This window comes from Leptomonas pyrrhocoris (genome assembly GCF_001293395.1).
Source record: "Leptomonas pyrrhocoris isolate H10 chromosome Unknown, whole genome shotgun sequence".
Taxonomy (NCBI): Eukaryota; Euglenozoa; class Kinetoplastea; order Trypanosomatida; family Trypanosomatidae; genus Leptomonas; species Leptomonas pyrrhocoris.
In genome coordinates, this window is record NW_015438368.1 from 635,616 (window position 1) to 663,305 (window position 27,690).

Below are 27,690 nucleotides of genomic sequence, written 5' to 3' on the forward strand. Positions count from 1 at the left end.
GTTAAAAACCGGGGTGCTTTGTGTTAACCGACAAGACACATGATCGCGGCGCCATTACTATTCGAAACGTTGAGAGATTTAGTGTGTCTTGGAAAGGTGTCATAAAAGGCGAAAATGCGTTCCTGGTGCGGTGGAGCTGATGCTTGAAGGACACAACGTGCTTTTGTTTGTTCTTGCAGATGCATTTCTCAAAACGGCAACTTTTTTCCCCTGATTTTATTGATATCTGCCGTGATTCGGAGACGCTGGTTAAATATGGAGATGTCAAACTCAAACTGGAAAAAAAAAAACGACTATTGCTACCAAACTAAACTGCACGCGCTTAACGTAGTTTCTCTCCGAAGAAGCCACGGGAAGTCTATGTTCAAGCGTTGCTATTCTGTCGGAGATGAGTTGTTTGTGCGAAGCGGATTTGTGGTCGTCATTTCACTTACGAGGTGCGACGGTGAGACAGCGTAACAGTTTAGGAGTCGACGCAGACGCGCTACTACGTGTGGTTGTGCTGGGTATCATCACGTTGGTTGACATGGTGGTCGCTTTTCCCTCGAAAAATTTAGTGGTTGTGCGTACCACCGGGAGACACCCCCTCCACCCCTCTTATGTCCCTTCATTTCGTGCGTTCCTGTCCACTTCTTCTTCTTCCAATTGGTGCTCAAAAGAAGTTGCCAAGCATAAATATATATCTAACAGTATTTGTTCTACCGTAGGAGCTGTGTGTACCATCATATTCTACGCCTTCCATACTGGGGCCTTTTTCTTCGCGAAGCCGTTGATATTTCGTTTCTTTTTTTTCTTTTTGCTCTCCTGCGGCTGCGCATCACCGTTGGTGAAGTAACGCAAGGTGGGTGAAGCTTCTTCTATAAACTGCGCACCTCGCTTCTACAGCTGCCAAACGGATTCGATTTCTCTTCGTGGCTCTGTGTCTGTGATCTTATCTTTTTCTTCTTCTTCTGTTTTGTGGTGGTTAAGGCGTGGAAAGGCCGTTGCTTTCTCTCCACTGATTTGTAGCAGGAAAACAGTTTCCTTTTTTTTTCATTTTCAGCACACCTTCGCGCCGCCTCTTTTTTTTTGTTCGCATCGCAGCCATCGTCCCTATCGATCACACAACGATTGCTGACGGTGCTGCACCCGTCCTGAGAAGCCCGACGACTCTTCTTGAGCGAGCTAACTATCAACTTCTTAACTTTTTCTGTGTCGGACAACTACCATCAGCCGCCGCAATGATCCACGTTGAAGTCAAGTACGGCTCTGCCAAGCACGACATCGAGGTGGCTGGGGATGCGACGCTTGGCGCTCTCAAGGCGGCTATCTATGACGCCACCAACGTTCTCCCGCCCTTGCAAAAGCTGCTGGGGAAGCCGAACCTTCAATCAAAGGCGGACGACACACCATTGCCTGCTCTGGGCATCAAGGACAAGACAAAGCTGATGCTGATTGGATCTGCCGCGGCGGAGGTGGTGAAGGCCAACGCGCCGTCGGGGGAGGAGAAGCACAAGGAGGAGGAGCGCGAGCGCCGGCTGCGCAACTTGCCCTACAGCTTCTGGCGCCTGCCCGCCTACGGTGGCTTCATGGCCGACCCGTACGTCGCCGGCCGCGGCGATCCTCTCGAGGGCGGCACGACCTTACTGTCGCTGCTGTGCTTCGATGTCATCCTGTGCCGCCTTAACACGCTGGGGGCGGGCAGCAAGCCAAAGGCGTCCGCGACGAGCACGAAGCTTCTCCAGGTGCTGGGCCAGGAGGGTGCCGCCACCGTGTCGCACCCGTTTTTGCACGACATCCCGGCTGACCTCCGCACGGCGCTCCAGCGCGCACACGGGACCGTGCGCTCCTGCTACGACTTCACCGTGGAGGCGAGCAAGGCGGTGCAGCCGCCCACGGTGCTCGAGATCGTGGAGAGGTGCGTGCAGCGCATTGCGCGGCTGCCGACCGGGGAGTGGACGATGATCCCCTCCGGCTGGATCGGCACGCGGGCGCACAACATCATGTACCTTCTGGTACACCGCAGGGCGGCGGAGGTCTACGACCTAGTCGTGGTGAACCGCGGCAATGAAGGGCAGGACTACCACCCCCGCTGGCAGACCGCGGAGAAGATTGTCAGCTGCCCCATTCTGAAGTTCGACGACGTCTCCCCGACACAGCTGCAGGACAGAACATTTTGGCTGCTTTTGCTGTCGTTGTGGATGCGGCACAACGACCCGGAAAATCGATCCGAGTTCATTCGAGCGGAGGTCTTTTACGACGTGTTGCTGCCGTGGCTGGTCGAGAAGATGCCAGACGAGCGTCGGCGGTTGGGAGAGGATGCTACGAATGGCGCCGGCACGTCGCCCACCTCTTTCTTGACGTCCACCCGCTTCACCACGGAGCTCATTTTGCGCATGACGGGCAGCTCCTCGGCGGATGCGCAGCGGCCGTCCAAGTCGACCGCTGCCGCCAGCTCCTCCGTCGTGTCATCTCCATTTGCGCCGTTCATCATGCACCACGCCACGAGCCCGACCTGCAGCTCCTCTAGCGCGATCAAGTCTCTCATCACCGCCTTCTGCTACCTGCTGGAGCGTTACTACCCGGCGTTGACGACGAATGACAAGAAGCGCATCAAGTACGTGCTCAAGTACGAGTTTTTCATGCGCGCTGCCGAGGACTTATCTCGCTACTCGCGCCGCTTCCTTTCCGAGATGCCATCTGCGACGGCCACTCCCGCTGCGGCCGCGTCCGCCGCCGCCGCCGCCACGTCGACGAATGCACCGCTGCCACACGAGAGTGAAAAGAGACTTCGTGGTGCACTGGAGCGTCTGAAGGCGGCCGGCGTCAACGACACTGCGGCCAACCTCTCCCTCGACTCGGTCTGGCTTACCCTCCAGGACAACCGCGTCTACATCAAGGACAAGCAGAACAAAATCCTAGACGAGGCGGCACTGAAGGGGAAGCTGCTGCTGTTGTACGTTGCCTGCCTCAAGACGCCAAGCGGCAAGGAGACCTCCGCGCTGTTGGCGGAGGCGGTGGCAACGATGAAGCGGAAGTGCGGACCCGACGCTCTCGAGGTTGTCTTTCTCAGCTGCGACGAGACGCAGGAGGACTTCGACGAGCACAGCGCGATGTTCGACTTCCCCCGCGCCACCTACCCGTGCTTTGCCGTGGTGAATACGATGGAGCTGACGAGCATGCCGGAGCTGTTGGTTTTCCAGAAGGACGGTGAGCTGCTGCATCGGCAGGGCATGGCAGCGCTGCGCACCGACCCGGAGGCGGCGCAGTTCCCCAACGGTCCGTGGAGGGGCGCGGTGCCGCTCTCCGCGACCGACGTGCAGCTGCTGCGCGTGGGCGCCAGCCAACTCGCCCACCACACAAAGAAGCGCCTCGACCGCCATCAGCCCCCGGTCTCCGGGCAGGACGCGGTGGTGCAGCGTGTGGTGGAGCTCATTCACGCTGTCGAGGCGGTGGTGACGGCGCTGCCGCACGACGATGTGCAGGAGCTCATTCATTCTACCACGCAGGTGCGCTCCAGCGCTGTCGCGACCGTGTCCGGTGCCTTCACGAGTGCCACGGCGGACGATGCGACGCAGGAGCGCACGGTGGACGCGATGATGCAGGAGGTCATCGACCCAACGCGCGACGGCGTCTTCCAGAACTCGGAGTTGCTCCCCAAGGCGTCGGTGGCGTCCTACTACGGCAAGGCCTTCGAGAGTTCCATTCCAGCACTGCCGGGCATCCACGACCTGACCAGGGCCACCAGCTACGCGGAGCTGTCGACGCTGCTCTCACGCGCGCAGGTCGTTGTGGAGACGCTGTGGAAGCGCGCCGGCAACAGCGGCACCGCTTCCCGTGTGGCGGTCCAGCTGCACATTATCGAGTTCATCGCGTGGCTGTTCTCGACGCTGGTGCCCGTCCCGCTGCCGGCGAGCTACGCGATGGACGCCGTCCCCGAAGAGGAGCGCTGGTGCGTCTCTAGCTTTTACACGGAGGACAGCCTGCCCCCTCCACCGCCACCGTCAGAAGGGGAGGAGCCGGACCCGCACGCCGCGGACCCGCAGCTGACGATGCTGGAGAGCGTGTACTACCTCATGCTATCCCTGGCGAACGCATGGCAGGCCGTCGAGACGCCGACGCGCAGCTTCGACGCGGAGCGCTGCCTCATTTCGGTGGACATGCTCCTCGTCTTCGATGCGATTCTGCGGCAACTGAAGGGCAGCAACAAGTGTCGACTGCTGTCGCTGCTGCTGAGTAGCGGGGAGGGCAGCGGCTACTACCTCTCGACCACGCAGGGCAAGCAGAACCTTGACTTTGCGAAGATGGCGGCCACGCTGCAGCTCACCCGTCCGCAGCTCCTTCCGATTCGCTCCGCCGTGCTGCGCTACATTGAAGCGCAGCAGAAAGCCTTCTCGGGCCGTGAGCTGTTCGATCTGCGCATGCCGGACAAGTTGGAGCTCTTCAAGAATAGCCATACCGTCGATTTCCTCAAGTCGGTGCTGGCGAACGCCGGCTACTCGTTGGAGCAGTCTGGCGGGCTCTTTGGCGGTGCCTCGTCGGAGATGGAGAAGCTCATGGAGTGGCTCTGCAGTTCCCGCTCCCCACTGGCGAAGGAGCACCCCGCGTTTGGCATGATGCGGGACATGACATTGCTGGCGAAGTTCATGGGGACGATGGAGATGCGGGATGCGCAGCTGCTGCACCGCCGTAAGGAGCTCGACCCGCTCGCCTCATGGCGCATCTCGTTTGAGGAGGACGCGCCAGGGCGACAGATGAGTGCAGGGTGGCGCACGCGCCCGTCGGCGCCGCGTTGGGAGTGTCTGATGGTGCGTGGCCGCGACATGGATGTGGCCGACATCGCGGTGAAGGGCTTTGGTGATCGAGAGGTGATGTACGGCGAGGGCTTGGCCCTGCACTCCCCGATCGACGTTTCTCGCATGATCGAGGTAGACCACCCCACGGAGGACGACGTGCTGCACGCGAAGGTCCTGCCGACGTTTGGCGGCACCATGAGCGTGGAGGAGTCGGAGGTGCTGCTGTCGTGCCTGACGGCCCCGTACCTGCGCATCCCACTCGTGCTCGACTTTTTTGCATCGCAGGACCGCCATACGTATCTCTTCGTGGCGGAGGTGCAGGAGCTGCTGCGCTCCGTGCTGTTTGAGCCGGCGGCGTACGCGTCTCCGGTGATGCTAGCGCAGGCCGATCCCCGCGCCGTGCCGATGCGGCTAAGCAAGGATCAGCGGGAGATGATCGAGCTACGCCGTCTTCGTGGCGACTTCAGCCAACAGAACTTTGAGGACTGCCTTGGCACCACCTACGGCGTATTGATGAACGAGCTGACCCACGCGCCGACTGGGGTGCTGCGCCCCTTGCGGGGTCTTCTGGAGAGCATTACGGAGTTAGGGCCCAGCTCCGTGTACAGCAGCAACGCGTCCTATGTCCTCTATGTTGTGGGCCTTATGTGCGACGTGCTGTCGTTTTGTCGCTTCATTGCGTCGCACCACAGCGCCACGCCCGCCACGGGACAGCGTGACGCCGCCTTGCAGCTGATGGGTGAGTACCACCGCTACTTCTTGCAGTTTTTTGTCTCCACTGTGCAGCCGCTGCTGTGGGCCTGGCTAGAGGAGAGCGAGGAGAACACGGACACCCCCACGCAGTGTGTCATTCACTCCCACATGAGCCGAGTCGACCGTGCGCTCTGGAAAGGCTACCGCTCCTCTCTCTCGACGACAAGCGCCGCTGGTGCAAGCGCAGGAGAGCACCACCATCTAAGCTTTCGAACGGGCGCCTCGGCGGAGGAGGAGTCCGCGCAGGACCCCCACGTGCACCTGATCCACATGCTGCAATCCTACGCGTTTGTGCGGGCACGACACGGCTTTGGCATGGGCATGCAGCGCAGCCAGCTTGCCGCGCAGGAGGGCGACAACCTGCTGAGCCCGGAGGAGAAGATGCTGCGCTTCCTGCAGGCCCAAGGGCTCGACACGTCGCGGGTGTCGAAGGAGATGCTGGAGCAGGGCAAGCAGCTCACGATGAGTGGCGGTCGTCGCCGCGCCGTCTTTGTGCAGATTCGCAGCCGCAACTACAACGACACCGTTCGCGTGCCGAACCTTCTTCACAGTGACCCGAGCAGCACGACCGAGTCGAAGTTGCTGAAGCTGCCACCCGCTGACGTGCCGGAAAATGTGCTCTTCAGCGACCTGGTGGAAGACCACCAGCTCATCACGACGTATCTCGACAGTCTCACTCCACAGCAGCGCGGCAGCGTCCTTCTCTCCGTTGTCCAGTCAGTTCTCCGCGACCACGGGGAGGGGGGAGAGAAGCTGTCCGCCGCCGGCGCCGGAGCAGCGGGAGCGCCGCAAGAGCGCAAGCGTCTTCGCCAACGCAGCCGCTCGACGAACTTGTCAGCGCGGGCAAGCGCTGCCAACCTGGATTCCATGATGGGAGAAGAGGACACGAACAGCAGCAGTGGCGCAGGACAGCTTGCAGCCGCCTCCGCGGAGGGCGCAGCAGCGGCCGCCACATCCCCTGCGTGGTCCGTCTTGTCGCCTGGGGTGTACAAAGGGCCCATCACGAGCGGTCTTCTCTTCCACGCGCAGACGTGCGAGCTGTTCTGGCGCAACGACGAGCTGAAGCCGGTCCCCGACAGCATGTCGCACTTCACCGACTTCGAGAACATACTCGGCAAGGATGCGCTGCAGTGCGGTCTCGTGAGCCGCCATGAGCACCGCCACTGGGTGCACCTGGTCGGGACCCCGTACGACGTGATTGAGTGGACGGCGCCGCCGAGCGTGGCGGACCAGGGGGTGCACCACCCCTTTGTGGTGGCCGGCAACTGGCCCGCAGAAGCGGCGGAGAGTGCACTCTTCGACGGCGTCACGTACGACCGCGTGGTGTCCGTGGAGGACGACAACCCGTGGTCCTACAAGGAGGAGCGCTGGGCCGTGAACATGCTGCGGGATGTGCTGCGAGCTGCCTACCCCAACGGCATGAAGTTCTTCCCCCTCGCCCCCGCGCTGATCCACGCAGGGGGAGTTGACTCGGTGGAGGGAGAAGGCAGCGGCAGTGCGTCGTCGGTAGTGCCCGCGCTGCACCGCTATGAGATGCGCTTCCTCATGAGCGACGCACCGCAGTACGAGGATGAAATCGAGCGTGCGACCTGGAAGGAGGCCGTTGCCTACCGCTACCCACAGCCACGAATTGAGTTGTTTAACCTGGTCCCGCACGCCCGCAAGCTGTTCCGCTCGCTCGTCTTCAGCACAAATCAGCACTACTGCCTGCACAGCATGGCCCTCATGACGGGCATCCGCACGCGGGAGTCGCTGGCCGTGACGGCCTTCCAGGCGGGTGAGCTGAAGCGGCGTATCTTCAACGAGAGCACGCTGGAGATTCACCGCTACAACGCCGCAATCCGCGGCCGTGAAGTTTACGTCCCTGCGCGGCTGTTGCAAGGTCTGATCCCGAGTGTACTGCTGGAGTCCTTCTTCATGTGGCAGGGCGAGGACGATGTGCTCCGCGGGTACCCGCTGTCGGAGGAGAGCGAGTCTGCCTCGGTGCTGCAGGACGCTGCGCTATCAGGCGCGAGCGCAAAACGCAAAGGGACCGGCGGGGAGGTGATGGATCACTGGTTCAACTACAGCATTGAGATTCACCTCCACGTGGGCCGCACGTCGAGGTCGCCCACCGGCGAAGCCACGACGTCGGTCTCCTCTGCTGCGTGCGTGGTGGTGCGCCGCAACGACAAGCTGCACTCGATGATGGTCGACTTGAAGGACAACGAGGATAGCGCGGGCCGCAGTAAGACGGTGGCCGACACACGACGGGGAGCACACCGGCTCATGCTGCAGCGGGCCACGAGCACGGCGGGGCTGCACACCAACGAGGGAGAGGCGGCGGCGGAGGAGGAGAATGGCGAAGGAGAGGAAGAAGGCGTTGAGGGAGCCACCGTGCACGTTGCCGCGGCGGATGTGGCCCTCCTGCACGAGGCGCTGTCGCACCTGCCCCAGGCCGTATGTGTGCAGCTGCTGCGGCAGGCCCACGGCGACATCGCCGCGGCGCTTACCTGGGCTTCGTCGCCGGCCAACACGGACGCCCTCCTCGCCATGGTGCAGCGGGATGCGGAGGCGGGTGAGGCGAACGGCAAGACGGCGGACGTCGATCCGCGTGCCGTCAAGACGGAGGCTGCGGTGCGCTCGTGCGATTACGTCTTAGTGAACCTGCTGCAGTGCCGCCATCTCTCCTACCTGCTGCAGATGCTGACCCGTGTGGAGGACTGCTCGCACATTCTGGTGTGGGGTAAGCGGTGCGCACCGGATGCGAAAGGCGTCGCAGGGCAAGTGGAACGAGATGAAGAAGGTGCATCGCGCGTGCCCGACCCGCTGCGTGTCCAGGACCCGAGCAGCGCCGACGGCTGGGTACATATTGAGTTGATTGAGATGCCGCGGCTGCGTGTCCGCTTCTACACGAGCACCGACGGCACTAGCAGCCGTCTCCGACTCTACCTCGCGGATCAACCCGGCTGGCGCCTTGCCGAAGGCGATGACTTCCACGAGGCCCGTTGGCGTCAGCTGCGCACGTTGCAGGCGCCCTTCCAACAGTGTCTGCTGCTCTGCAACAGCACCCAGGAGGTCGCCTTCCTCTGCCCGAACCACGACTTCGCCCCCATGCGGATCGACGAGGACCCCTTCAACCTGATGCTGCTCTTTGATCGCTCCTCCTACACTTGGCGTGAGGCGGTCCCCTCGCCGTTTTACCTCTACGTGGTGCATAGCAGCAGCAGCTTTGTGATGCCCCCGTCGCTGTCGGCGTCGCTCTACTACGCCGTCATGCAGTGTGCGACGCAGCACTACGCCGGTGCCATGCGCACCCTCGAGTCCTGTTACACCGACAGCGGCTTCTCCGCGGAGGAGGCGTTTATGTTTGCGCTGATGGAGCGGACTATGGGCGACCGCTACCCCGACGCCTGTGCGGTGCGGCTGAAGCTGGCCCACGCCGTGCAGTACAGCTCCAACACCTACCAGTGGCCGCTGGCGACGGAGCTGGCCATGTACCTCACGACGAAGCACCACGTGGCGGAAGATTGCCGCCTCTCGCGGGGCGAGGTGCTGGATCTGCTCAAGCGGTGCGCGCAGGCGGTGCCGTTGGTGCGCAGTCAACTGGAGCTGTACGCCGGATATGTGAAGGAGGAGCACAAGCATGCGGCGGACCCCAAGCACAACCTGCACCGCCACGAGGACACGCCGCCGTTGTCGTCGCGGGTACCGGTGGAGTTGCGGACGCCGGCGATGGAGCGCTGCCGCTTTCCGTGGGAGCGACTGCTGCTGTACCCGTGGGAGCGCATTGCTCCGCAGAAATTGAAGCGCGTCACCTACAGCCTGCAAAGCCCGGAGCTGGTGAAGGACGAGAAGCTGGTCGAGTTTTTGTGGAACGATGAGCTGCTGTCTGACGAGGAGGGCGGCGCCAACGCGAAGAAAGGCTTCTACTTCTTGTACAGCATCAAGCGCGGGGCGGTGACCCCGATGCTAGGCACGCTGCCGGTGGGCGTCACCCTCTCCCAGCTCCTCAGCCGCTGGTTTCAGCTCCGCCACGCGCGGTGGGGGCGGGAGTCGCAGCACGGCGGCGAGACGGAGGCAGCCCCGTCGTGGTGTGGGACGGTGCTGCAGCTGATGGAGATGTTCCCCGAGGCGGACTGGCCGGCGCCGGCGGACACCTCCGAGCGCTACATCCTCGCGCGCGGTGTGTCGCTGACGGAAGAGCACGAGCCAGCGGAAGCTTTTCACGTGACGCTGATCGGCGACGAGTCGGCGGCGGCGCGGCGACGGCGTGGCTCTATACCGGAGATCTTCAACCGGATCCACAACCTGGCGCAGGAGCTCTTCCAGCGAAGCTCCATCACCGCCGCAGTGCGCACCGCCCGGCAGGAGAGTCGGCAGCGCACGCCGGAGAGTCAGATGATCACGGTGGGGATGTACGACCACCTGCGCGGTCGCGTGGTACCAGCGAACACCGGAAGAGAAGAGCTGCAACTGCGTGAGGGCGACATTTCTGGCGAGTACTTCCGCGAGGCGCACCACGCTGCGGAGAGGGACGTCCTTGTCGCACGCCGTGCGGCTCTGCAGGCGTTGTGCACGGAGCCGCTGAGCTCCCTGCATCTGCTGGGCAGCGTTATCGAGGAGGGGGACACGCCATCGCTGCCAGAGGCGTCTGCGACCGGTTCGGTGCTGCCGTTTGACCTTCGCACCCACCCCCTCTCGCGTACCCCGTTGGCGCAGAACATGCTGGACCGTCTGGAGGAAGACTCGTTGCGCTTCCGTGACCAGCAGCAGGCCCAGCGCCCCTATTTTTTCCAGTGCCTGTCCACAGCGGCGGTGCGGGAGATGCTGACCACTACCGAGGCGGCCGTCCTGAATGCCACGCTGTCGGAAGCGGTGCGGACGCTCGGTGAGTGCGTGCAGCGCCTGCATGCGCTGGGCGAGCAGGACGCGATCCGCGTGATGCGGCTGCGAGCCTCGCTGCTCAGCCTGGCCAACTCCGTGCATCCCGGTAAGGGAAGTCATCACGGTGCCGCTGGACACCCACAAAGATGGGATCATGGGCGTCTGGTGCACTTCCTGCAGCGCGCGGAGCAGTCTCGTGTCGCCGTACCACTGGAGTGGCTGTGTGCGGGTCTGCTCAGCACCACGCTGGAGTCGGACCTGAAGGCGCAAAATAATTTCCACGGCTCCGTCGCGCAGATCCAGGCGGAGCTGATGCTGCTGATGCTGCTGAGTAACCGCATGTACTTTGCGGAACAGGCAGCACAGGCGGTGCAGCAGCTTCTTCTGTTCCTGGAGCTGTGTGGGCAGCTGCGTGGGGTAAGCCCTCCTGTGCACACGGTGAAGGATGCGACTTCGACCAAAGCTGCGACGCAGGTGGCACGCAAGGCGCGTGTCCGCGAGCTCGTGCAGCACTTCTCGCTGGAGATTGATCCGACAACGCTCACGCAGCTCATCGCGGCACAGAACCAGCATCACCACCATGGCAACGACTCGCACAACTGCAACGAGGAGGCTGCCGCACCCACAGTACTGTGCACGCTCTCCGAGGAGGCACGCCACATTGTAACGGGGCGTCTCCAGCAGCTCGCCAACACTGCGCTCGATACACTGATGGCACGTCGCACCTACGTCCACATCCACAAGACCGCTGACTCTTCCTCCTCAACGGATGGTCAACTGAATCGCAGCAACAACACCACAACCGTCGCTGCCGCCGCAGAAGCAGAAGCGTTCACTGCCACCCTCGACCCCCGCTTCCTCGTCTTCGAGTTCCTCTTCAACATCCTCCTGCGCGCTCGCCAGGTGGAGATGGTGGAGTGGTTCGTGCGGAACATCTGCGAGGGGCAGTCCCGTGTGCAGCAGATGATCATGGGGCAGGGCAAGACGACCGTCGTCGGCCCGCTGCTCGCCCTCATCCTCGCCGACGGGCAGCAGCTCGTGACACAGGTGATGCCGACGGCGCTGCTGGAGCAGACGCGTGGCATCCTACGCCGCTGCTTCGGCGTCGTCGTGACGAAGCACATCTACACCGTCCAGTTTGACCGCAGCAACGAGGACGGCACCAGCGACGGCGTCGAGCTGCTCTACCAGAAGCTGAAGTCCGCCGAGGAGGACCGCTCCGTCGTGATCGCCGCGCCGGAGTGCGTGAAGTCGCTCTTTCTGAAGAGCATTGAGCAGCTGCACATGATTGAGAGCGTGCCGACGGCGGACATGGAGCTGGACGAGACCGCCGATGACCGCTACGCGACGCACGTGAAGGCGTTGCGACGCAAGATGGTAGAGCGCTCTGCTCTGGCGGACGCGATCACGCCGATCTTGGAGCTGTGGAAGCGTGGGGTACTGATTATGGACGAGGTGGACGTGCTGCTGCACCCCCTGCGCTCCGAGTTGAACTTCCCGATTGGGCTGAAGCACCCGATCGACATGAGCGGCCCACGATGGCTGCTGCCGATCCACCTACTGGATGGCATTTTCGCCTATCAGCAAGGACGCGCCTGCGAGGACGCACAGCAGCAGCTGAAGTTTGGTGCCTCCAGCGCAGCCGCAACGGTGACGATGACGAGCGGCGGCGGCGGAGGGGCAGGTAGTGCCAGCGCTGCCAAGGGTGACTCAACAGAAGTGTACTACGATGTGGCTGAGGAGCAACGTCGTCGTTCGCTGAGTGTGATTCGAAGCGCCATCATGAACGGCTTCCGCCTTCGCGCGCTCCAGCGTGAGCCGCACCTCGTCCTACTCGACCCCGGCCACTACTATGTGGAGCAGCTGCTGCCGGCGCTGGTGCCGTGGCTGCAGCTGTGGCTGCACGCCCACATGGCGGACCATCTGCCCGAGCAGGAGCGTCAGCACTGGGCCTACGCCTCGCTGGATGCTTTTATAGTCGCGACGAAGCCTTTTCTGCTCTCCCCCACGAAGCAGGGCGACGCGGATAGCGAGGTGTCACGAGAGCTGAACGCGCACATGCCCCATTACGGCCTCCAGCTGCTGAACCTCGCCCACGACTGGCTACACCGTCTGCTGCCGCACGTGCTGGCGAAGATCGACCGCGTCAGCTTTGGTGTCCTGCAGCCAAACGACCTGGCGCTCAGCGGCGATGCGGCGCGCATGCCGTACAGCCGCAAGATGATGGCGGTGCCTTTTGTCGCGAAGGATGTTCCGAGCCGCAGCTCGGAGTTCGCCCACCCCGACGTGGTGCTGGGGCTGACCATTCTGGCCTTCCGCTACGAAGGCCTGCGGGTGCAGGATGTGAAGGAGTTGGTGACGCAGCTGAAGCAGGACTTTGCACGACAGGCCGGGCCAAAGGAGCACCGTCCAGCGGCGAAGCTGTACAAGCACTGGCTGCGGCTGAGCACATCGGATCGGGTGATAGCCTCCAAGAAGGCAGCAGAGGCGATGTCGGCGAGTGCGGCGCGGATGGGGCGGGACGCCGAATCCGAGGAGGACGTGTTGCGGTCCTTTGAGCGGGCGGGCGTGCCGCTGTCGCAGCTGCAGGTCACCGACAAGGCGCAGATGCAGTCCCTCTACCACCTTCTGCACCGCGTGCCAGAGGTGATTCACTATTACCTGTGCTCCACCATCTTCCCTCGGACGATGAACTTCCAGCAACTGAAGATCAGCGCCTGCGGTCACGAGCTGGGCTCGTCGATGCTCTTCACGAAGCGGATCGGCTTCAGCGGGACACCGAGCAACCTGCTGCCGTTGGACCTGGGCGAGTGCTTTTACGAGCCGGGCAGCGACGGCCGCGTGCTGTCGGTGCTGACCAACCCAGAAGTCGCCCACACGGAAGTCCTGCCCGACAGCTGGACCCCGCTGCGCCTGCTGGACCGCATCGCCGCTGCGCAGCCGCCCTACTCCGCCCTCATCGACGCGGGCGCGCTCATCACCAACATGGACAACGAAGAGGTGGCGAAGTATTTACTGTCCCGCCTCCCTGCCGCGCTCTTCGACGGCGTCGTCTTCCTCGACCGCCGCGACCGTCAGATGATCCTGCAGCGCGACAACGGCCTCGTCGTGCCCGTCTCCCAGTGCGGTGTTCCACTGGCCCGCCGCTTCACCTTCTTTGACCAGGTGCACACCACCGGCACCGATGTGAAGCAGTCTGCGACGGCGGTGGCGGTGATTACGTTTGGCAAGGACCTCGTCTTCCGCGACTACGCACAGGGGGCGTATCGTATGCGTGGCATCGGCAAGGGCCAGCGGCTGTGTCTGTACTTGATTCCCGAAGTGGTTTCGCGCATTCACGAGGCACTGGGGGCCGGCTTCCGCACCGGCGACATGCTGAAGGACGTCCCGGCCTGGCTGCTGCTCAACTCCATGAAGATCGAAGGGCTGCAGTTTTTTAAGCTGTCCTTACAGGAGCTGGCGAACGTGTGGCGCAAGAAGGCGATTGCGCACCTGCTGCGCGATTCCAGCTACGCCAACGCGCACGCGGAGCTCTTTACCGGGTGGCAGCGCTGCCGCCGCTTCCAGCTGGAGCGTCCCAAGTCTTTCTCTGCCGGACAGCATCACGCCAACGAAGAGGAGGAGGGGGCGGTGAAAGGAGAGGTGCTGCACGGTGACGCGCCGCTGCCCGCGGTGGAGCTGCTGCGTGCGTCGATCGAGGAGTTCCGCGAGGTGATCCAGTACCCGGTGGCGGCGAAGATCGCGCCGGCTCCAACGTTCAGCGAACACCTGAGCGACATCTTAGCCGCCCGCCCCTCGCAGCTCATTGCGGGCGATACGGGGTCGCTGCAGTTGGTGGAGCAGCTGATGGACCGCATGCGGCGCAGTATCCAAGCCTCACACGCTGCCACCACCGCTGCCACCACCGCTGCAACTGCTGCGGCGACGAACACGGCGGCAAAGAAGGACACGGACACACGTGGACAGGACGGTGCGGAGGATGGCGTGCACCAGACGATGGACCTCAACGCAGAAATTGTTCACGAGCAGGAGGCTGAGGAGGAGCAGGAGCAGGAGGCGGAGCAGGAGGAGCAGCGCGTGTCTGCCTTCTCGCGTGACGACGAGAGCCAGATCGCCTGGGCCGTCGACACCCTACACACGTGTGGTACGGTGGCCTCCGCCACGGTGCGACCTAGCCACGGCTGCTGCTTCTACCAGATGAACACGTTTCAGATCCGCGCGAGTCAGCCACAGCTGCAGGTGGACCCGCAGTTCATGGTGAGCGACAACTACTTCCGGCTGGATTGGCACGGCGTCGGTGAGCGACGGCTGAAGAATGTGTTCCTCTTCCTCGAGTGGGTGCCGAACCGATCTACCACCAACACCACCGCCACGACTAATAACAACGCGAGCTCTGTCGGAGAGAAGGAGATGTGCTCCGGACTGGTCACCTTGGCAGAGGGCGAGTCCCTCCGCTGGCTGGTGCACCACTCGCGCTACGTCCAGCAGAACTTCCGCGTGGCGCTGCGGTTTGCCTCGAATGGGGCCTACATGGACGCCACGGCTCCTTTCGCCGCCGTGGTGCACCGTCAAGGCGTGCAGGCGCTGCGCCACCTGCACGTGCGACCGGCCAGCGCCGCCTCGGGCGACTACGACCCAAGTGCGTGCGATCCTGCCGCTGATAAGGCGGTGCTGCTGTACCGCTTCCTGAACAGCGACATGTTCTACTCCGGCAGGCAGCTGACGGTGCTGGAGGAGGTGCTCGGGGCGATGACGCCGTCCAACCGTCTGCAGTTCTTCACGGAGTGCCTGCGCGTGCGCCGCCGCAGCCGCAACCAGTGGGAGGACGCGCCGATCGCCGTCCTGTTTGTGTCGGAGGCCGACAAGCCCTACCTGCGGCAGCTCGCCCTCGGCAAGCGCATGCAGCAAGGCTTGGAGGACCTGGCAGAGGTGGTGGTCCGGGCGGCGCGGCCGAAGGTGTCCATCCGCGTGCGCCGCGAGGCGGAGCCAGTGCAGCAGGCCTTCGACAACTTTACGGTGGCCCTCTCGCAGGCGCTCTCCTCCACCCACACGCCCGTCTTCACGGTGGGGCGGGTGGCGGAGATGCTGACCGAGACGTTCCCCGCGGTGTTCAAGAGAATCGGTGTGCAGGAGGCGGAGCGGGCGCTGCTCTTTCTGGTCCACCAACACCGCAGAGGCGGCAGTGACAATGAAGAGGCAACGAACGCATCCGCTGTGGTGTCGAACGAGGACCAATCTGTGACAGTCGAGGAGCTCTTCACGCTTCTCCCCTGCCTGAATGCGGAGACGCTACATGCACGCACGGAGGCCGTGCGGACATCCCGTTCTACCTCGGCCGCCGCTGCCGCCGCTGCGAAGGCCTCTAACACAAAGGGAGCCACCAGCAGCGCCAGCAGCACCGCCTACGCCAGTCAGTGGACCTGCGACACCTGCACGTTCCACAACCCCTCGTCGAGCAACACGTGTCAGATGTGCATGTCGCCCAAACCGAAACGGGTGCGAGATGAGGAGTACGCGCAGGATGCCGCTGCCGCCGCCGCCGCTGCCGAGGCCGCTGCCCACGCTCCAGAGGAGGAGGCGGCAGGCGCGGCGGAGAACGAGGAGGAGGCGGAGGAGGACGACGTGGATGCACCGTGGCAGTGTGAGGTGTGCACGTACATCAACGAAAGCCGTGCACAGTCGATGTGTGAAATTTGCATGGCACCGAATCCGCATCCGCTGAGGGTTGCGGGTGGCGGCGGCGGCGGTGGTGGCGGTGCGGACGCGTTTGGGACCGGGTTTGAATGCCCGGAGGGGTACTGGGTGTGCTCGGTGGAGCACGGCGGGTGCAGCAAGTTCAACCCCAACTCGGTGTTCTACTGCCAGGTGTGTGAGAAGGCGCGACCGAACCTGGCCAGTGTGCGCTTTTGAACCGGCTGCCCGACTGTGGTGCCCGCTGCATGGTGTTCCACCTCCTGTGTTTAGCGTCTCAAACGGCCCTTCTTTGTAGATTCTTGATGTTCATTATTCGTCCTCTTATTCGTAGCCTCCTTTTTTGTCTTCTTCCACGTTATGGAAGTTGTTCTCTTCTTTGCGGTGATCTTCATGAAGTGCTCTTCTTCGTTTTTGTTTTGATTTGAATGTCGCCAACGGGAGTGTTATTTTTATTGGTGTTTTATTCTCATTCTTATTATTCGTTGTGGATGAAGCACCGAGAGTTGCGGAAATACATGTGTGTGTGTGTGTGTGTGTGTGTGTGAGCATCAGCTCGCCCGTTGTACATCGAACAAACTCGCACGTGCGCTGCGCGGTGGAGGAGATGGACCGCCACTCCGGATATAAAAGAGGGCGAAAGACAAGCACGGCTGCCTCGCCGTCTTGGATGGCGTTGCATCAGGAAGTGTCAAGATCGCTGATGGGACGCAGCATACGCGACGCAGCCCACGAAGTCTCTTCGTTGCGTCGATGCGCTCTTCAGTGCGGTAATGGTGCGCATTCCGCACCGAATTAAAGGTACAGCTGCCCATCTCTTCGCTGTTCATCTCCTCCGCATTCGCCACTCCCTTTTTGTTTTCGGCATGACTTCGTTTCCTCCTCACCTGCATTCAGCGCTTTTACAAACACAAAGCCTTATGAACCTTCGCGATTCTACGCATTCGCTTCCGTGATAATCTTATTTTTTCAGTCAAGCTAGTGCACGCTGGCTAACCTTTCTGGCACCACTAGAAGAGAGAAGACCACTTTCCATCCACCACCTTCCATCAAAATATAATTATACACTTAGCATAGCTGATATATATATTACCTTCATCATGTCTGACGCCGAAGTCTACGTGCGGCTCTTCTATCAAGGCATGAGCATCCTCGTGCCCATGTCCTTCGTGCTGAACAAACACCCCGGCGGCGCGGAGTACATCCTGCAGTACGCGAATCAAAACATCACGCGTATCTTTGACGAGATGAACCACTCCACCGGCGCGCGCGCCTTGCTGAAGACCTTCGAAGAGAAGGCCGAGGACCAGGGGAAGGAGATCTACCACGCGGAGAAAAGCAAGCAGTGGTTGAAGGACTCGCCGATCGTCAATGAGGAGCACCGCTGCCTTGCGGAGGTGAGTCGGTGGCGCCAACGGAGCCTCTTGGTGACGGTGGCAACTACGCTCGCGGCGATGGGTGTAGCCGCTTTCGCTTTCCGCCGGCATCTCCAGCGTTCGTGATCCAATCTCAAACGTAAATCATGCAGTATTTTCTGAGTTATTTTGAAACTCCTTCGCAGTTGCGTTGACCCTTAAACCCTTTTAGTGAAGCTTATCTCTGTGTTGCCTTTATTTATTTCCCTTCATTCGCACTTTAACTGATTATCTGGCGTTCTCACTTGCCTGCTTTGCCATGGTTTAATTGTTTCTACTTTCTCTTCCTTTCTCTCCTACTATGTTTTGCAATGTGTATGAATTTCTTTTCTTCCCCTCTAACACAGCTGTTGCAAACGTCGTCGCGGTGGGTTTTCGCCGATGTCTCCTTCCCTCCCATTTTTTGAACTACTATTTTGCTTTCTTTTTATTGCCGTTCTATCAAAGCAGCAGTGTTTCTGTTTTTCTCTTTTCATAATCGAACGTGAAAACGAAGGCGCCGCAAGTTCATTGCAGCGCGTGTGTCTGCGTACGTGCAACACTACCATGCTCTGTTTGTTTGTTTTGTTTTTTTCATTTATTTGGTAGCATAGATGTCATCGACGCTACCATTACAAATAGTATTCATGAACAAGCAATTCACATGAAGATCAAGGAGCTCAGTTTGACGACGGTACACGCGGCACATAACACGGCCTCGTACCGATACATGACCTTGGGGGCGACTATCCACGTTCCCTCCATTTAAACTTCGGGTGCTTCTCAAGGACTTCGTCGGTTGGGATGCGCTCGTTGCGTAGGGCGACGCAACTGCTTTTAGTTGGTGCTGTTACGCCCCTACTGAAGGAAGGAAAAAACCCCGGTACTGAAAGGCCACATTTCTTCTCCCCCCCTCCCCGTGTCTCTCTCTTTCTTTCTTCTTGCGGTGGCGTCTCCGACTGCCACTTAAGGCTGCGACGTGTAGCCAACGAACAACGGGCCGATTGAATTTTAGAGAAGTACCTTTGAAACAGGGATCGGTGCTTTTCACGTCAAGCCGCTTCACAGGTTTTTCTTTTGTTTTATATCTGCTTTGATTTTATCTTTCACCGCGGCGATGGAGGCTTCTCGTCCGATTTCCCCCGCAGCGATGCCATCATCGCCTGTTGACGAAAAAATAGAGGAGCACCTCTGGCTCATCTACGGGGGGCAGACGTACCGCGTACCGATGTCCTTCGTACGCCGTCACCCCAAAGGCAAGGAGCTGATCCTGCCCTACGCCAACCAGGACATGACGGAGGCCTACGACAACGCCGGCCACTCGAAGGGGGCTACGCGTACGCTACGGAAGTACGCAGACGCCACGCGATCCGCGGAAGAAATCGAAAAGATCTACGCGACGCAGCGCGCGATGCATGAGCAGGCGGCGTGGAATATGTGTGTGCGTGTGGGCAGTTTGTTGAGCGTGGCAGCGGTGCTGGGTGCGGTGTACGTGCGCTGCCGGCAACAGAATTCGTGAAGCACTGCTGAAGAAAAAAGTCTCAGCTCAACTTGGGCAATAACCGTCGTTGTCAACTTAGCACATATCCTCTTTTTTAATATATGTATTCTTTTCTAGTCAACTGTTTTAACCACGTTTTAATCAACACGTTTTTTTTCTTTTGCTTTGATGCGAGCCCTTTTTGTACTTTGGTCTCCCTGCGCCTTTGTGACGCTTCCACCGGACAAATGGAAAGCCGTGAGTGGGTGCTGTACAGTCTAGCGCTTTGTTGAGTAGTTCGGGCAGGTGAATTGATGCACCTTACAATCACCGTCCTCTCTCCTATGCGTTCGCAGGCGTTAAAAATGATAATAATCAAATGCCCAACGGCTCTCGTTTCGCTTGCGTTGGTGGTACACGTTGCTGTATGATGGGGGAAAGGAAGAAAGAAAGTAGATGCTGTGAAAAGAAAGACTACGTTATCCGACGGAGCTTTCTTTTCGTGGTGCAGTACAACGTCGAGGAACACAGCAAAGAAGTCAAATGTCTGCTTATTTGCCTTCAACTATGACGCACATCATGAATTGGTGTGGTAGTGCGACGGCACGAAACAGATAATGGTGCTCCTTCCTTCTGAACTCCTCTGCCCCCTTCTCTCCTCTCCATTTGACGGTCCCTTTCCAACGCTGCAGCACACATACTTCTGGTCACATACACATTCTCCTGCTTCAACGCCATTCTTCTTCGCTTAAGTTCTTCAATTCCCTCCACAGTCGTTGAGCAGCTCAAAAACTAACTCCCCCTCTTCCCCCTACTCCCCGGCGAGGCCTCGCATACCACTGTTCTTTCCATTGCGGAGACGTACAGCCCTGCCTACACGGCCACCGCGATGACCAAGACCGGGCAGAGGAAGAACACAACGTATGCCTGGCAAACAAATGCGAGTCGCGCATCCGGTGCGCCGACATCTTTCATGTACCGCCGCCTGGCGGAAGAGCGCGTAACGACGCCGTACTCCCCTCAAGCGTTTCCAACGAACATGGACGAGTCCACCCCTTCTCAGAAACTTCTGCAGAAGCTGCTGACGGTGGCCGATGCCTCAGTACCCATCGAGGAGGTTTTGCGGCTCTGTGAAGCGGCCTGCGATGCACAGGATCAGCGAACGTGGAATTGGTGCGTGCGTCTGGGCAGTGTGCTGAGTGTGGCGACGACCCTCGGCGCCGTGTACGTGCGCTGTGGAAAGCTGTCACCGGTGAGTGCCATTGCGTAAGGCTGTCAGGGCTCAGCTACCAGAATGAAGCGAACGCATTGCAACGAACCATGTGCGTACTCGCACACTGCAACAGACGGCACATGCGATGACTGCTGTCGGAAACATATGCACACGCTTTCAACTCGTCCGCTTCTTCCGGTGGCATCCGCTATGGAGACGTTTACTATTCTTCTCTTCAATTGTTTTTCATCTTGCCTTTCCAACTATTAACACCGATTGTTTCAGTGAACAACCATAACACTTTCTTTTTCTTCTTCTATTTGCCATTTTTCATCATTCAGCGCCCCTTTTCTATTTATCTATTTGATTCTCTATGCTTTGCTTTTCCTCTTGTAAGTGGACTCTTTCCCTCTCTCCTCCCCTTGAGCTTCCTCGCGAGACAGCGTCACAACCCTGCCGATTAGAGTGCTTCGTATAGAGCTGCCTTTACGATATGTGCTGCCGATTCACCTTTTTCTTCTGTTCTCTGTGTGCGAAAGAGTCTTGTTTTTTTTTTCCGACCAAATTCCCCCCTTTTCTTTTCCGTTAAACTGTTATTCATCGGCAACAATGCACACCAAACATGGCCGTGAGGGAGCCGCGTTGCAGTGGAAGGAGCCGAGCATACTCCTTGTGTGCCTCTGACGGCTCAGCGAAGTTCCTTTTCAAACGGGAGCAGCCGTTGAGGGGCAGGGCAATACACGCGTTTTCCCGATAGGGAGGTAAGCGATGCGGCGGCTCATGGAAGAGAGAGGGGGTGAAGGCGATTTCTTTTTCACTTGAAGGAAGTTTACCTTACGTGTGTGTTTGTTTAAGTTGAACTCCTCACGTTCCTTCTCTCCGGAATTTAACTTTCTGATACCGCTTCTCCTGTTCGCTGAACTTCCTCTGTTGCCGCTCTACTGCGCTTTCTAAACTGCATCCACAACGCTACAAACTCACGCTAATAATAATATATAAAAAAACACATAAAAGGAAAGTACTTTAGTCCCTGCGTTAATGTACGCGTCGTCTTCTTCTTTATTAAATCGGCTTGACTAGCGGGGAAGGTAAGGAGGAGGGGCCACCATGAGCGGCAGTGAGCGGTTTCGTTTCTTCTACAAAGGCAAGGCCTACCTTATCCCGAGGGACTACATCGATGATGAACACCCCGGCGGCGGCGATGAAATATGGCCGTGGGTGAACCAGGATATGACGGACGCCTTCGACGACGCTGACCACTCGCTGGACGCGCTGGAGATGTTGGAGGAGTACCTCGACGAGGACTACGACCCAACTGAAGACGCAGTGGCAGCAGTGACGGAAGAAGGGAGCAGCGATGCGGTGGAGCAACCCGCAGGTGCGGAGGCGGCATCATCGGCGGCCGCGGCTGCGGCTGCGGTGGTAGCGCCCCCTTCTGGAAAGGAGAATCCTCCACTAGTTGAGCCGATAGCCGCTGCCGCCCCTGTTGCTGTTTCTCCTGCGGTAAAGGCAGACGGGAAGACATTTGCTGTCCCGGTTGTCGTCTCCACCGCAGTCGCTGTTGCGGTGGTAGTGGCGTCTGTGGCCGTTGGGCTGTCGAAGGTGAGGCGGCGGCGTTGATACGGACGTGCCAGGAGTCGCAGCGAATGCCGCGTGCTGGATGCCCGTGTAAGCGGATGCCTTCTCGCAGGGTTTGCTGTTGGGCTTTCAAACCCTAAACGCGTCTTCGACGGCGTGTCATCTTGAGTGCGTCGTGCGAATGGCGCAACTGTTATCTCTTTCTTTTCTTTTCTATTGTAGCGTGGATCGAAGGGGTTGCCTCAAAACCGATCTCGTCCGCTGTTAACGTGCTACAGAGTACGGTACCGCACTCGGTGACAACCTTCTTTTTTCCCCCTTTTGCTTCTTTCCAGCTTTTCGAGCGGTGGCCGCTGCAGCTCTCAACTTCCTCAACGCGGCCCGGGTGGTATTCGTCTTGGTCTTTGCCTTCCTCCTCGTTCTCTATTTCTCACTTCGCGGCGCTTAGGAAGAGAACGTAAGATAAACGCAGAGATCTTTTAGGTTTTAATTTGATCGGAGGGCGCTTCGGGTTTTATGAAATGTACACTTTGGATGCCGTCGGATTGCCGTCTTCTCACGACGTGTGTGTGTCTTCCCATCGCGTTCGTCGTGACGGTATGGCTTCAAGAAGAGTGAGAGGCGAGTAGTGCAGTTAATTGCCAGGTCGGTTCATTGCCACTGTTCTCCTTCCTTCCTTTTTCATTTGCAGGACAGTGGCGAATGGAGGCGCGTGTGCTCTCGTTCCCGGAGGGTATCGCTGGTATCATTTGCCTTGCTGAGGGAGACACGTACTACCAAAAAAAAAAGGGCAACATATGCGCTGTCATCGATCTTTCTTCTCTCTCCCCCCTTCTTGTCGCACCTCTCCGCCGCTTTTCAGTGTCGTAAACAAGGTATTTTCCCTTTTCTCTCCTCCGCCACTACAGAAGACTGCTAAGCAACTATTATCGCGTTTTTATAAGGGCTCTCATCCTCGCCGCCCGCAACCGCACCACCACTACTACTACTACACTCACCTTCCATCTTTCAAGCTTTCACCCCTTCTACCTCTCCTCAGCATCATGTCCACTGCGGAGAGCCTCCACTTCATCTTCCACGGGAAGAACTACATGGTCCCGACCAGCTTTATCACGAAGGAGCACCCCGGCGGCAAGGCAGTGCTGCTGCCACTGGCGGACAGCGACATCACCGAGGCGTTCGAGGAGTCCGACCACTCGCAGGACGCACGGGAGATGTTGGAAGAGTGGTGCGTCGACGTCTCCTCGACGGAGCAGGCGCAGCTGCAGAAGCGAGCGGAGATTCGCCGGGCCGAGGAGGAGGAGTGGCGCTGGCGCAGCACGGCAATCGCCTTCAGCGTGGCCGCCGTTGTCGCCGCCGTGGTGATGCGCAAGAGCACGTAATAAGGAAAGCAATACAATTCAATCAACTTTTGTGTCTGTGCGCGTAGGCAGAGATGCAACAACAAAACAGTTCAAATTTTTAAAAGTTTTTTTTTTCTTTCACGCATCCAGCTTCTTCTTTCTTTTGCTCAGGTGACCTCTACGAACAGCAGCAAGCAGGATCGCGCGGTAACGACGTTGTTAGCGCCGTTGAGACGGAGGAAAGCACGTTTCTGATATATTGTCATTCTTTATAAGAGCGTTTATTCGTTCGTGTTATTAATATGATTATCCGAACTAAAGCTACTTGAGAGAAGGATGCCAACTCCGTGACAGAAAAGGCGAAGGGGGGTAGAGAAAGGAAAGACGCTTGTTTTTATTATATATTTCTGCGAAAGTAAAGCTGTCATCAACTTTTATTATTTAGTTTCACACTAGTCAACTACTGGTGAGCGGCAACTACACGTTACGCATCATGGACCCATCTGGCTCTTTTCCTTTCCTTCTATTACTGCTCCACCTGTTAGTTCAGAGCGTTTGAGGCGAAAAACCGTGAAGCCTCTCGCCTTTCTCAATTATTATTGGTATTCACCTATGTTTGTGAGAATCCGTTTTCAATTGAACTCGCTATGCGAAAGAAAACATAAAGAGGCTTTCACCTTTGCGCTGCTTCAGCGAAGCAACGGCACTCTACGTCTTGTATGATACTTGGAAAGATAGACATGACATCATTTTTGTTCTTGTCTTGTTATCATGCGTGGGACGACCAATTATTCGAACGTGGCCGGCGTGATGTCGTCGTGGGTGGATTGGGGAGCGCTGACGTGCGGGAACCTCTCCGGCGTGTGCGGTGACGTCTCTCCCGCATTCGCCGCATCTTTAGAGATGATATCAGCTTTTCATGTGCCGTCGTTTCCGTTCTTCCCTCTACGACCCCCGAAAGGAAATAAAAAAATTCCCATCCACTACAAAAGCAGATCTTCGAAGGTCGATCAAAGAACACAGCAAAGCGCTTCTTCTCTTTTCATTTCGCGCCATCTCCGTACAAAAAGACCCTCGAGCCTGCAAGGCTAATAGTCTTCTCATTCATACAACTATCGAAAATATTTTTTAAAACCCGCACACAACACTACGCTGACGAACGATGAACTCTGCAAAGCCTACTCTTGGCTTCGCCGGACTTGGCAAGATGGGCCACGCCATGGCCACCAACCTCGCCAAGGCCGGCTACCCCTTGAAGGTTTACAACCGCACCTTCAGCAAGGCGCAGTCCCTCGAGTCCCTTGGTGCCACGGCAGTCCGCACGCCGGCCGAACTCGGTGATGTGGACATCGTATTCACCATGACGAACGACGCGCACGCGCTGCAGGAGATACTATTCGATGGGGGTCTGCTGGAGGCGATGAGCAAAGCGGCAGCGGCGGCGCCGAATCGATCGGTGCGGCCCCTGCACGTGAGCTGCGCGACGCTGCCGGTGGACTTCGTGCAGGAGATCGTGCAGAAGCACACGGACAGCGGGGTGGACTACGCGGCGATGCCCGTGATTGGCCGCCCCGACGCCGCTGCAGCCGGCAAGCTGCACCTCCTCTTCGCCGGCAGCCCGGACGTACGCACCCGCCTGGAGCCGGTTGTGGTGCCGGCTGTGGGGCAGACTTTCCGCGACTACGGCGCCGAGCCGCATCGGGCAAACGTGATGAAGATCTCCTTCAACATGATGTTGATGGTGGCGATCGAATCGATTTCGGAAGGGTCCGCGCTGGTGCAGCGCTACGGCATGACGTCGCATGAGTTTACCTCCCTCCTGTCGGAGACGTTGTTTGACTGCACGGCCTATCGCGGCTACGGCAGCATTATTTCCAACCGTGCGTTTCTGCCGGCGGGTGCCTCGTTGACCGGCGTGGGGTTGAAGGACACGATGCTCGCGTTGAGGACGGGGGAGCAGGCCCGGGTGCCGCTGCCCTACGCCTCCGTGGCCCGCGATCACCTGCTAGATGCAATAGCAAACGGCATGGGCGAATGGGATTGGTCCGCCGTGGCGGTGGTGGCGGAGCAGCACGCCGGGCTGACACCGACACCCGCACCGATACCCGGGCAGAAGCGCGAGTGAGTGGCGCTTGCCCGCCTCCTTTCTTTTCTGTTTTGCGTGAAGTCTGCACGATGAATGATGGCGTGCAACGAAGACCGACGGTGGATCTGGCATCTGTTTGTCCTCCTTTCTTTGTTCTGCTTTTAAAGGTGTGCCGCTCCCTCTCAGCCTGACCCGCCTCACGTAGACAGGCGGACTGGAGGCGTCGGCCGTCTCGTACGTGGTTTCTCTTTACTCTATTATCATCACTCGTATGCGGCCCATCAAAAGTAGCGGCTGCTCGACGCTTGCCAGCGTTTGATTAAAACAAAGTAAGGTAAGGTGCGTTTGCTGGAGTCACGCTGTGCCGTGAAGTGTGCTTCTCTGCTCCTTCGTATTGCGAGGTGTTCGGAGGACACCGGAGCGCGGGTTCACCGTTCGCTGCGTAGGACGAAAGGAATCGCCGAGGGATTGGTGTGGAGCCGTCTTTTCTTCCAGAACACAACAGAAGAACGTTTTTCGTTACTCCTTCTTCCTTCCTGCTGCGTGTTGGTTTCTTCCAGTCCTGCCGATGCCCTCTTTTTTCTCTCTGCAGCTTCTTTAACCCGTTCTGCGCTCTCCCTCTCTATCTTTTTTCTCCTTCTCTTTCTTATCGCCTTCCCCCCCTTCCCCCAACCTCTGTCATTGTGCCACGCAGCTGCACCTTCACCGTGCCGCCATCGCCTTTACAAGCGCCTCGCGTGGAAGCACTCCACCGCATTTTATTCGCTAACAACCAAATTGCGATCCCTTCTCTCTTTTCTTTCCCTTCATCAGAACTGCTGTGACAAACTCTTTCTTTTGTTATTATACCATTGCTGTTGTCTCTTCCATCACCTATCACATGGCTCTCTCCGACAAGACCCGCGTGCGCATCACGTACAAGAACAGCCACTACCTCGTCCCTGTGGAGTTCATCCTGCGCGTGCACCCGGGCGGGTCGAAGCTCATCCTGCCTTACGTGAACCAGGACATTACTCGCGCCTTTGTGGAGGCGGGGCACTCCAACGAGGCAGTCCAGCTGCTCGAGCAGTGGATGGAGGGCGTGGTGGCCGCGGACGGTGCCGGCGCCGCAAGGGGAGGAAGTGACGTCGCGGACGGCGACGGTGGGCTCATGTCGGCGCGGTGGCGCGCTCCGTTTGCAGCCTGGACGGAGTCAGAAGTCGTCCACGCCCCGTCCAGTGCGCTGTGGGACGCGCTTGTGTACGGCATTGCGGGGGCGACGACTATGGCTGCTGTCCTGTGTCGCCAATTAAAAACCGCTCAAGGTTATTAATACTTTTTTTTTGCTGTTTTGAATTCTGTGACCACGAAAAGGAAAGGAAAGGTATTGAAAGGTGAAAGGGTTTCCTTCAAAAGGGAAAAACCCACGCGTGCTTTCCTTTCATTTCTCTTCGAGGCACACGGACAAAAACAACCGACAACAGACATTAAAGCGCCACACTCACCCACCCCATTTACTCATAGCTTTCACAACTCTTCAATGAATCAACTTTAGTTTTCGCAGTGTTCCGTTACCCATTATTTCCGCAAAGAATATAAATATCAGATAAAGTACAGCGTCTGAAAATATGAACAATTTCGCTGCAGAAGCATCAACAACAAACAGAAAACGAAGCTGCCAGTATGAAGGGTAGAGCAGACCAGGAAAAAAGAATCATTTTACAGTAACACTGCCTTCACAGTCCAATGAATGTGATGAAGAATCGAATATTTGCACGCCGCTCTCAACGTATATCTGAACACATGGCTCTTCTGTTTTCTTCCTTGCCTTTTTTTTTTGGCTTCGGTCTTGGAAAGCGTCTCTGCTCTGACACACGATCGCTGCGCTTTCTTTTCCCTCTCTATTAAAGTCACCAACATGTTTTATTTCTTGTTTCCACGGCGTGCTTCAACCTTCCACTTTGTAACTTCATTGCTTTATTATTATCATTATGGTGTGTGTTTTTTGTTTTTTTCCGTTGCACGTGTCAGCTGACCTGCCGCTTCTCCATTTCTGATTTCCGTGTCCAGATCTGCTACGCTGCACTACTTCTATTATTATTACTATGAGTATTGGCTGACATGACTTTTCGTGCCGTCGGATGTTTTTCAACGATTCTGCGTAAAAGCTGAGGTGCTAAACGAGAAAGGAAGCAAAAAGTCATTAAAAGAAACAATACTTTAAAGGAAACTGAGAAGGGCGGCGAGGGAGCACCACCGCGTGTCGTTGCCGCTGCGCCTTTGTTGTGGAGTGAGGGGTGCGTTGCAACTTCACCTGCTACACCGTAGTTCGTAGTTACTTCATTCCGGGGGTGATGCGCCGCAAAACGGGAGGGAGGACTACGCCGTGCTGCTCTTCACTCCTCAGCTGTGCACGAGAAGCTGATGCGTGGATGCGTGTTTTTCCTTTTCTTCTTTCTTCTTCTCTCTTGGACTCTCCGTTTTCGCCGGCATACCGACTCGTCACTTCTTCCCCTTCCCCCCTCATCTGCC

At 58.5% G+C, this 27,690-nt stretch overlaps 8 protein-coding genes across 8 annotated transcripts; all 8 read left to right on the top strand.

Moving 5' to 3' along the window:
* Positions 1–1,220: 1,220 nt before the first annotated feature.
* On the top strand, positions 1,221–16,304 carry ABB37_05990 (hypothetical protein; the record flags this gene model as incomplete). Its single annotated transcript, XM_015804231.1, has 1 exon — positions 1,221–16,304. The coding sequence occupies one exon, from the start codon at positions 1,221–1,223 to the stop codon at positions 16,302–16,304; it is 15,084 nt and encodes a 5,027-aa protein (XP_015657365.1).
* An 881-nt stretch (positions 16,305–17,185) lies between these two features.
* On the top strand, positions 17,186–17,587 carry ABB37_05991 (hypothetical protein; the record flags this gene model as incomplete). The annotated part of the gene is made up of 1 exon (XM_015804232.1): positions 17,186–17,587. One exon carries the CDS (start codon positions 17,186–17,188, stop codon positions 17,585–17,587), a length of 402 nt encoding a protein of 133 aa, XP_015657366.1.
* Positions 17,588–18,596: 1,009 nt separating this feature from the next.
* ABB37_05992 (hypothetical protein) lies at positions 18,597–18,998 on the top strand (the record flags this gene model as incomplete). Its single annotated transcript, XM_015804233.1, has 1 exon — positions 18,597–18,998. The coding sequence occupies one exon, from the start codon at positions 18,597–18,599 to the stop codon at positions 18,996–18,998; it is 402 nt and encodes a 133-aa protein (XP_015657367.1).
* Positions 18,999–19,848: 850 nt separating this feature from the next.
* Positions 19,849–20,229, top strand: ABB37_05993 (hypothetical protein; the record flags this gene model as incomplete). Its single annotated transcript, XM_015804234.1, has 1 exon — positions 19,849–20,229. The coding sequence occupies one exon, from the start codon at positions 19,849–19,851 to the stop codon at positions 20,227–20,229; it is 381 nt and encodes a 126-aa protein (XP_015657368.1).
* A 1,050-nt stretch (positions 20,230–21,279) lies between these two features.
* Positions 21,280–21,792, top strand: ABB37_05994 (hypothetical protein; the record flags this gene model as incomplete). Its single annotated transcript, XM_015804235.1, has 1 exon — positions 21,280–21,792. One exon carries the CDS (start codon positions 21,280–21,282, stop codon positions 21,790–21,792), a length of 513 nt encoding a protein of 170 aa, XP_015657369.1.
* A 1,001-nt stretch (positions 21,793–22,793) lies between these two features.
* Positions 22,794–23,132, top strand: ABB37_05995 (hypothetical protein; the record flags this gene model as incomplete). Its single annotated transcript, XM_015804236.1, has 1 exon — positions 22,794–23,132. The coding sequence occupies one exon, from the start codon at positions 22,794–22,796 to the stop codon at positions 23,130–23,132; it is 339 nt and encodes a 112-aa protein (XP_015657370.1).
* A 1,123-nt stretch (positions 23,133–24,255) lies between these two features.
* Positions 24,256–25,218, top strand: ABB37_05996 (putative mitochondrial 2-hydroxy-3-oxopropionate reductase; the record flags this gene model as incomplete). Its single annotated transcript, XM_015804237.1, has 1 exon — positions 24,256–25,218. One exon carries the CDS (start codon positions 24,256–24,258, stop codon positions 25,216–25,218), a length of 963 nt encoding a protein of 320 aa, XP_015657371.1.
* Positions 25,219–26,059: 841 nt separating this feature from the next.
* ABB37_05997 (hypothetical protein) lies at positions 26,060–26,491 on the top strand (the record flags this gene model as incomplete). Its single annotated transcript, XM_015804238.1, has 1 exon — positions 26,060–26,491. One exon carries the CDS (start codon positions 26,060–26,062, stop codon positions 26,489–26,491), a length of 432 nt encoding a protein of 143 aa, XP_015657372.1.
* Positions 26,492–27,690: the final 1,199 nt, after the last annotated feature.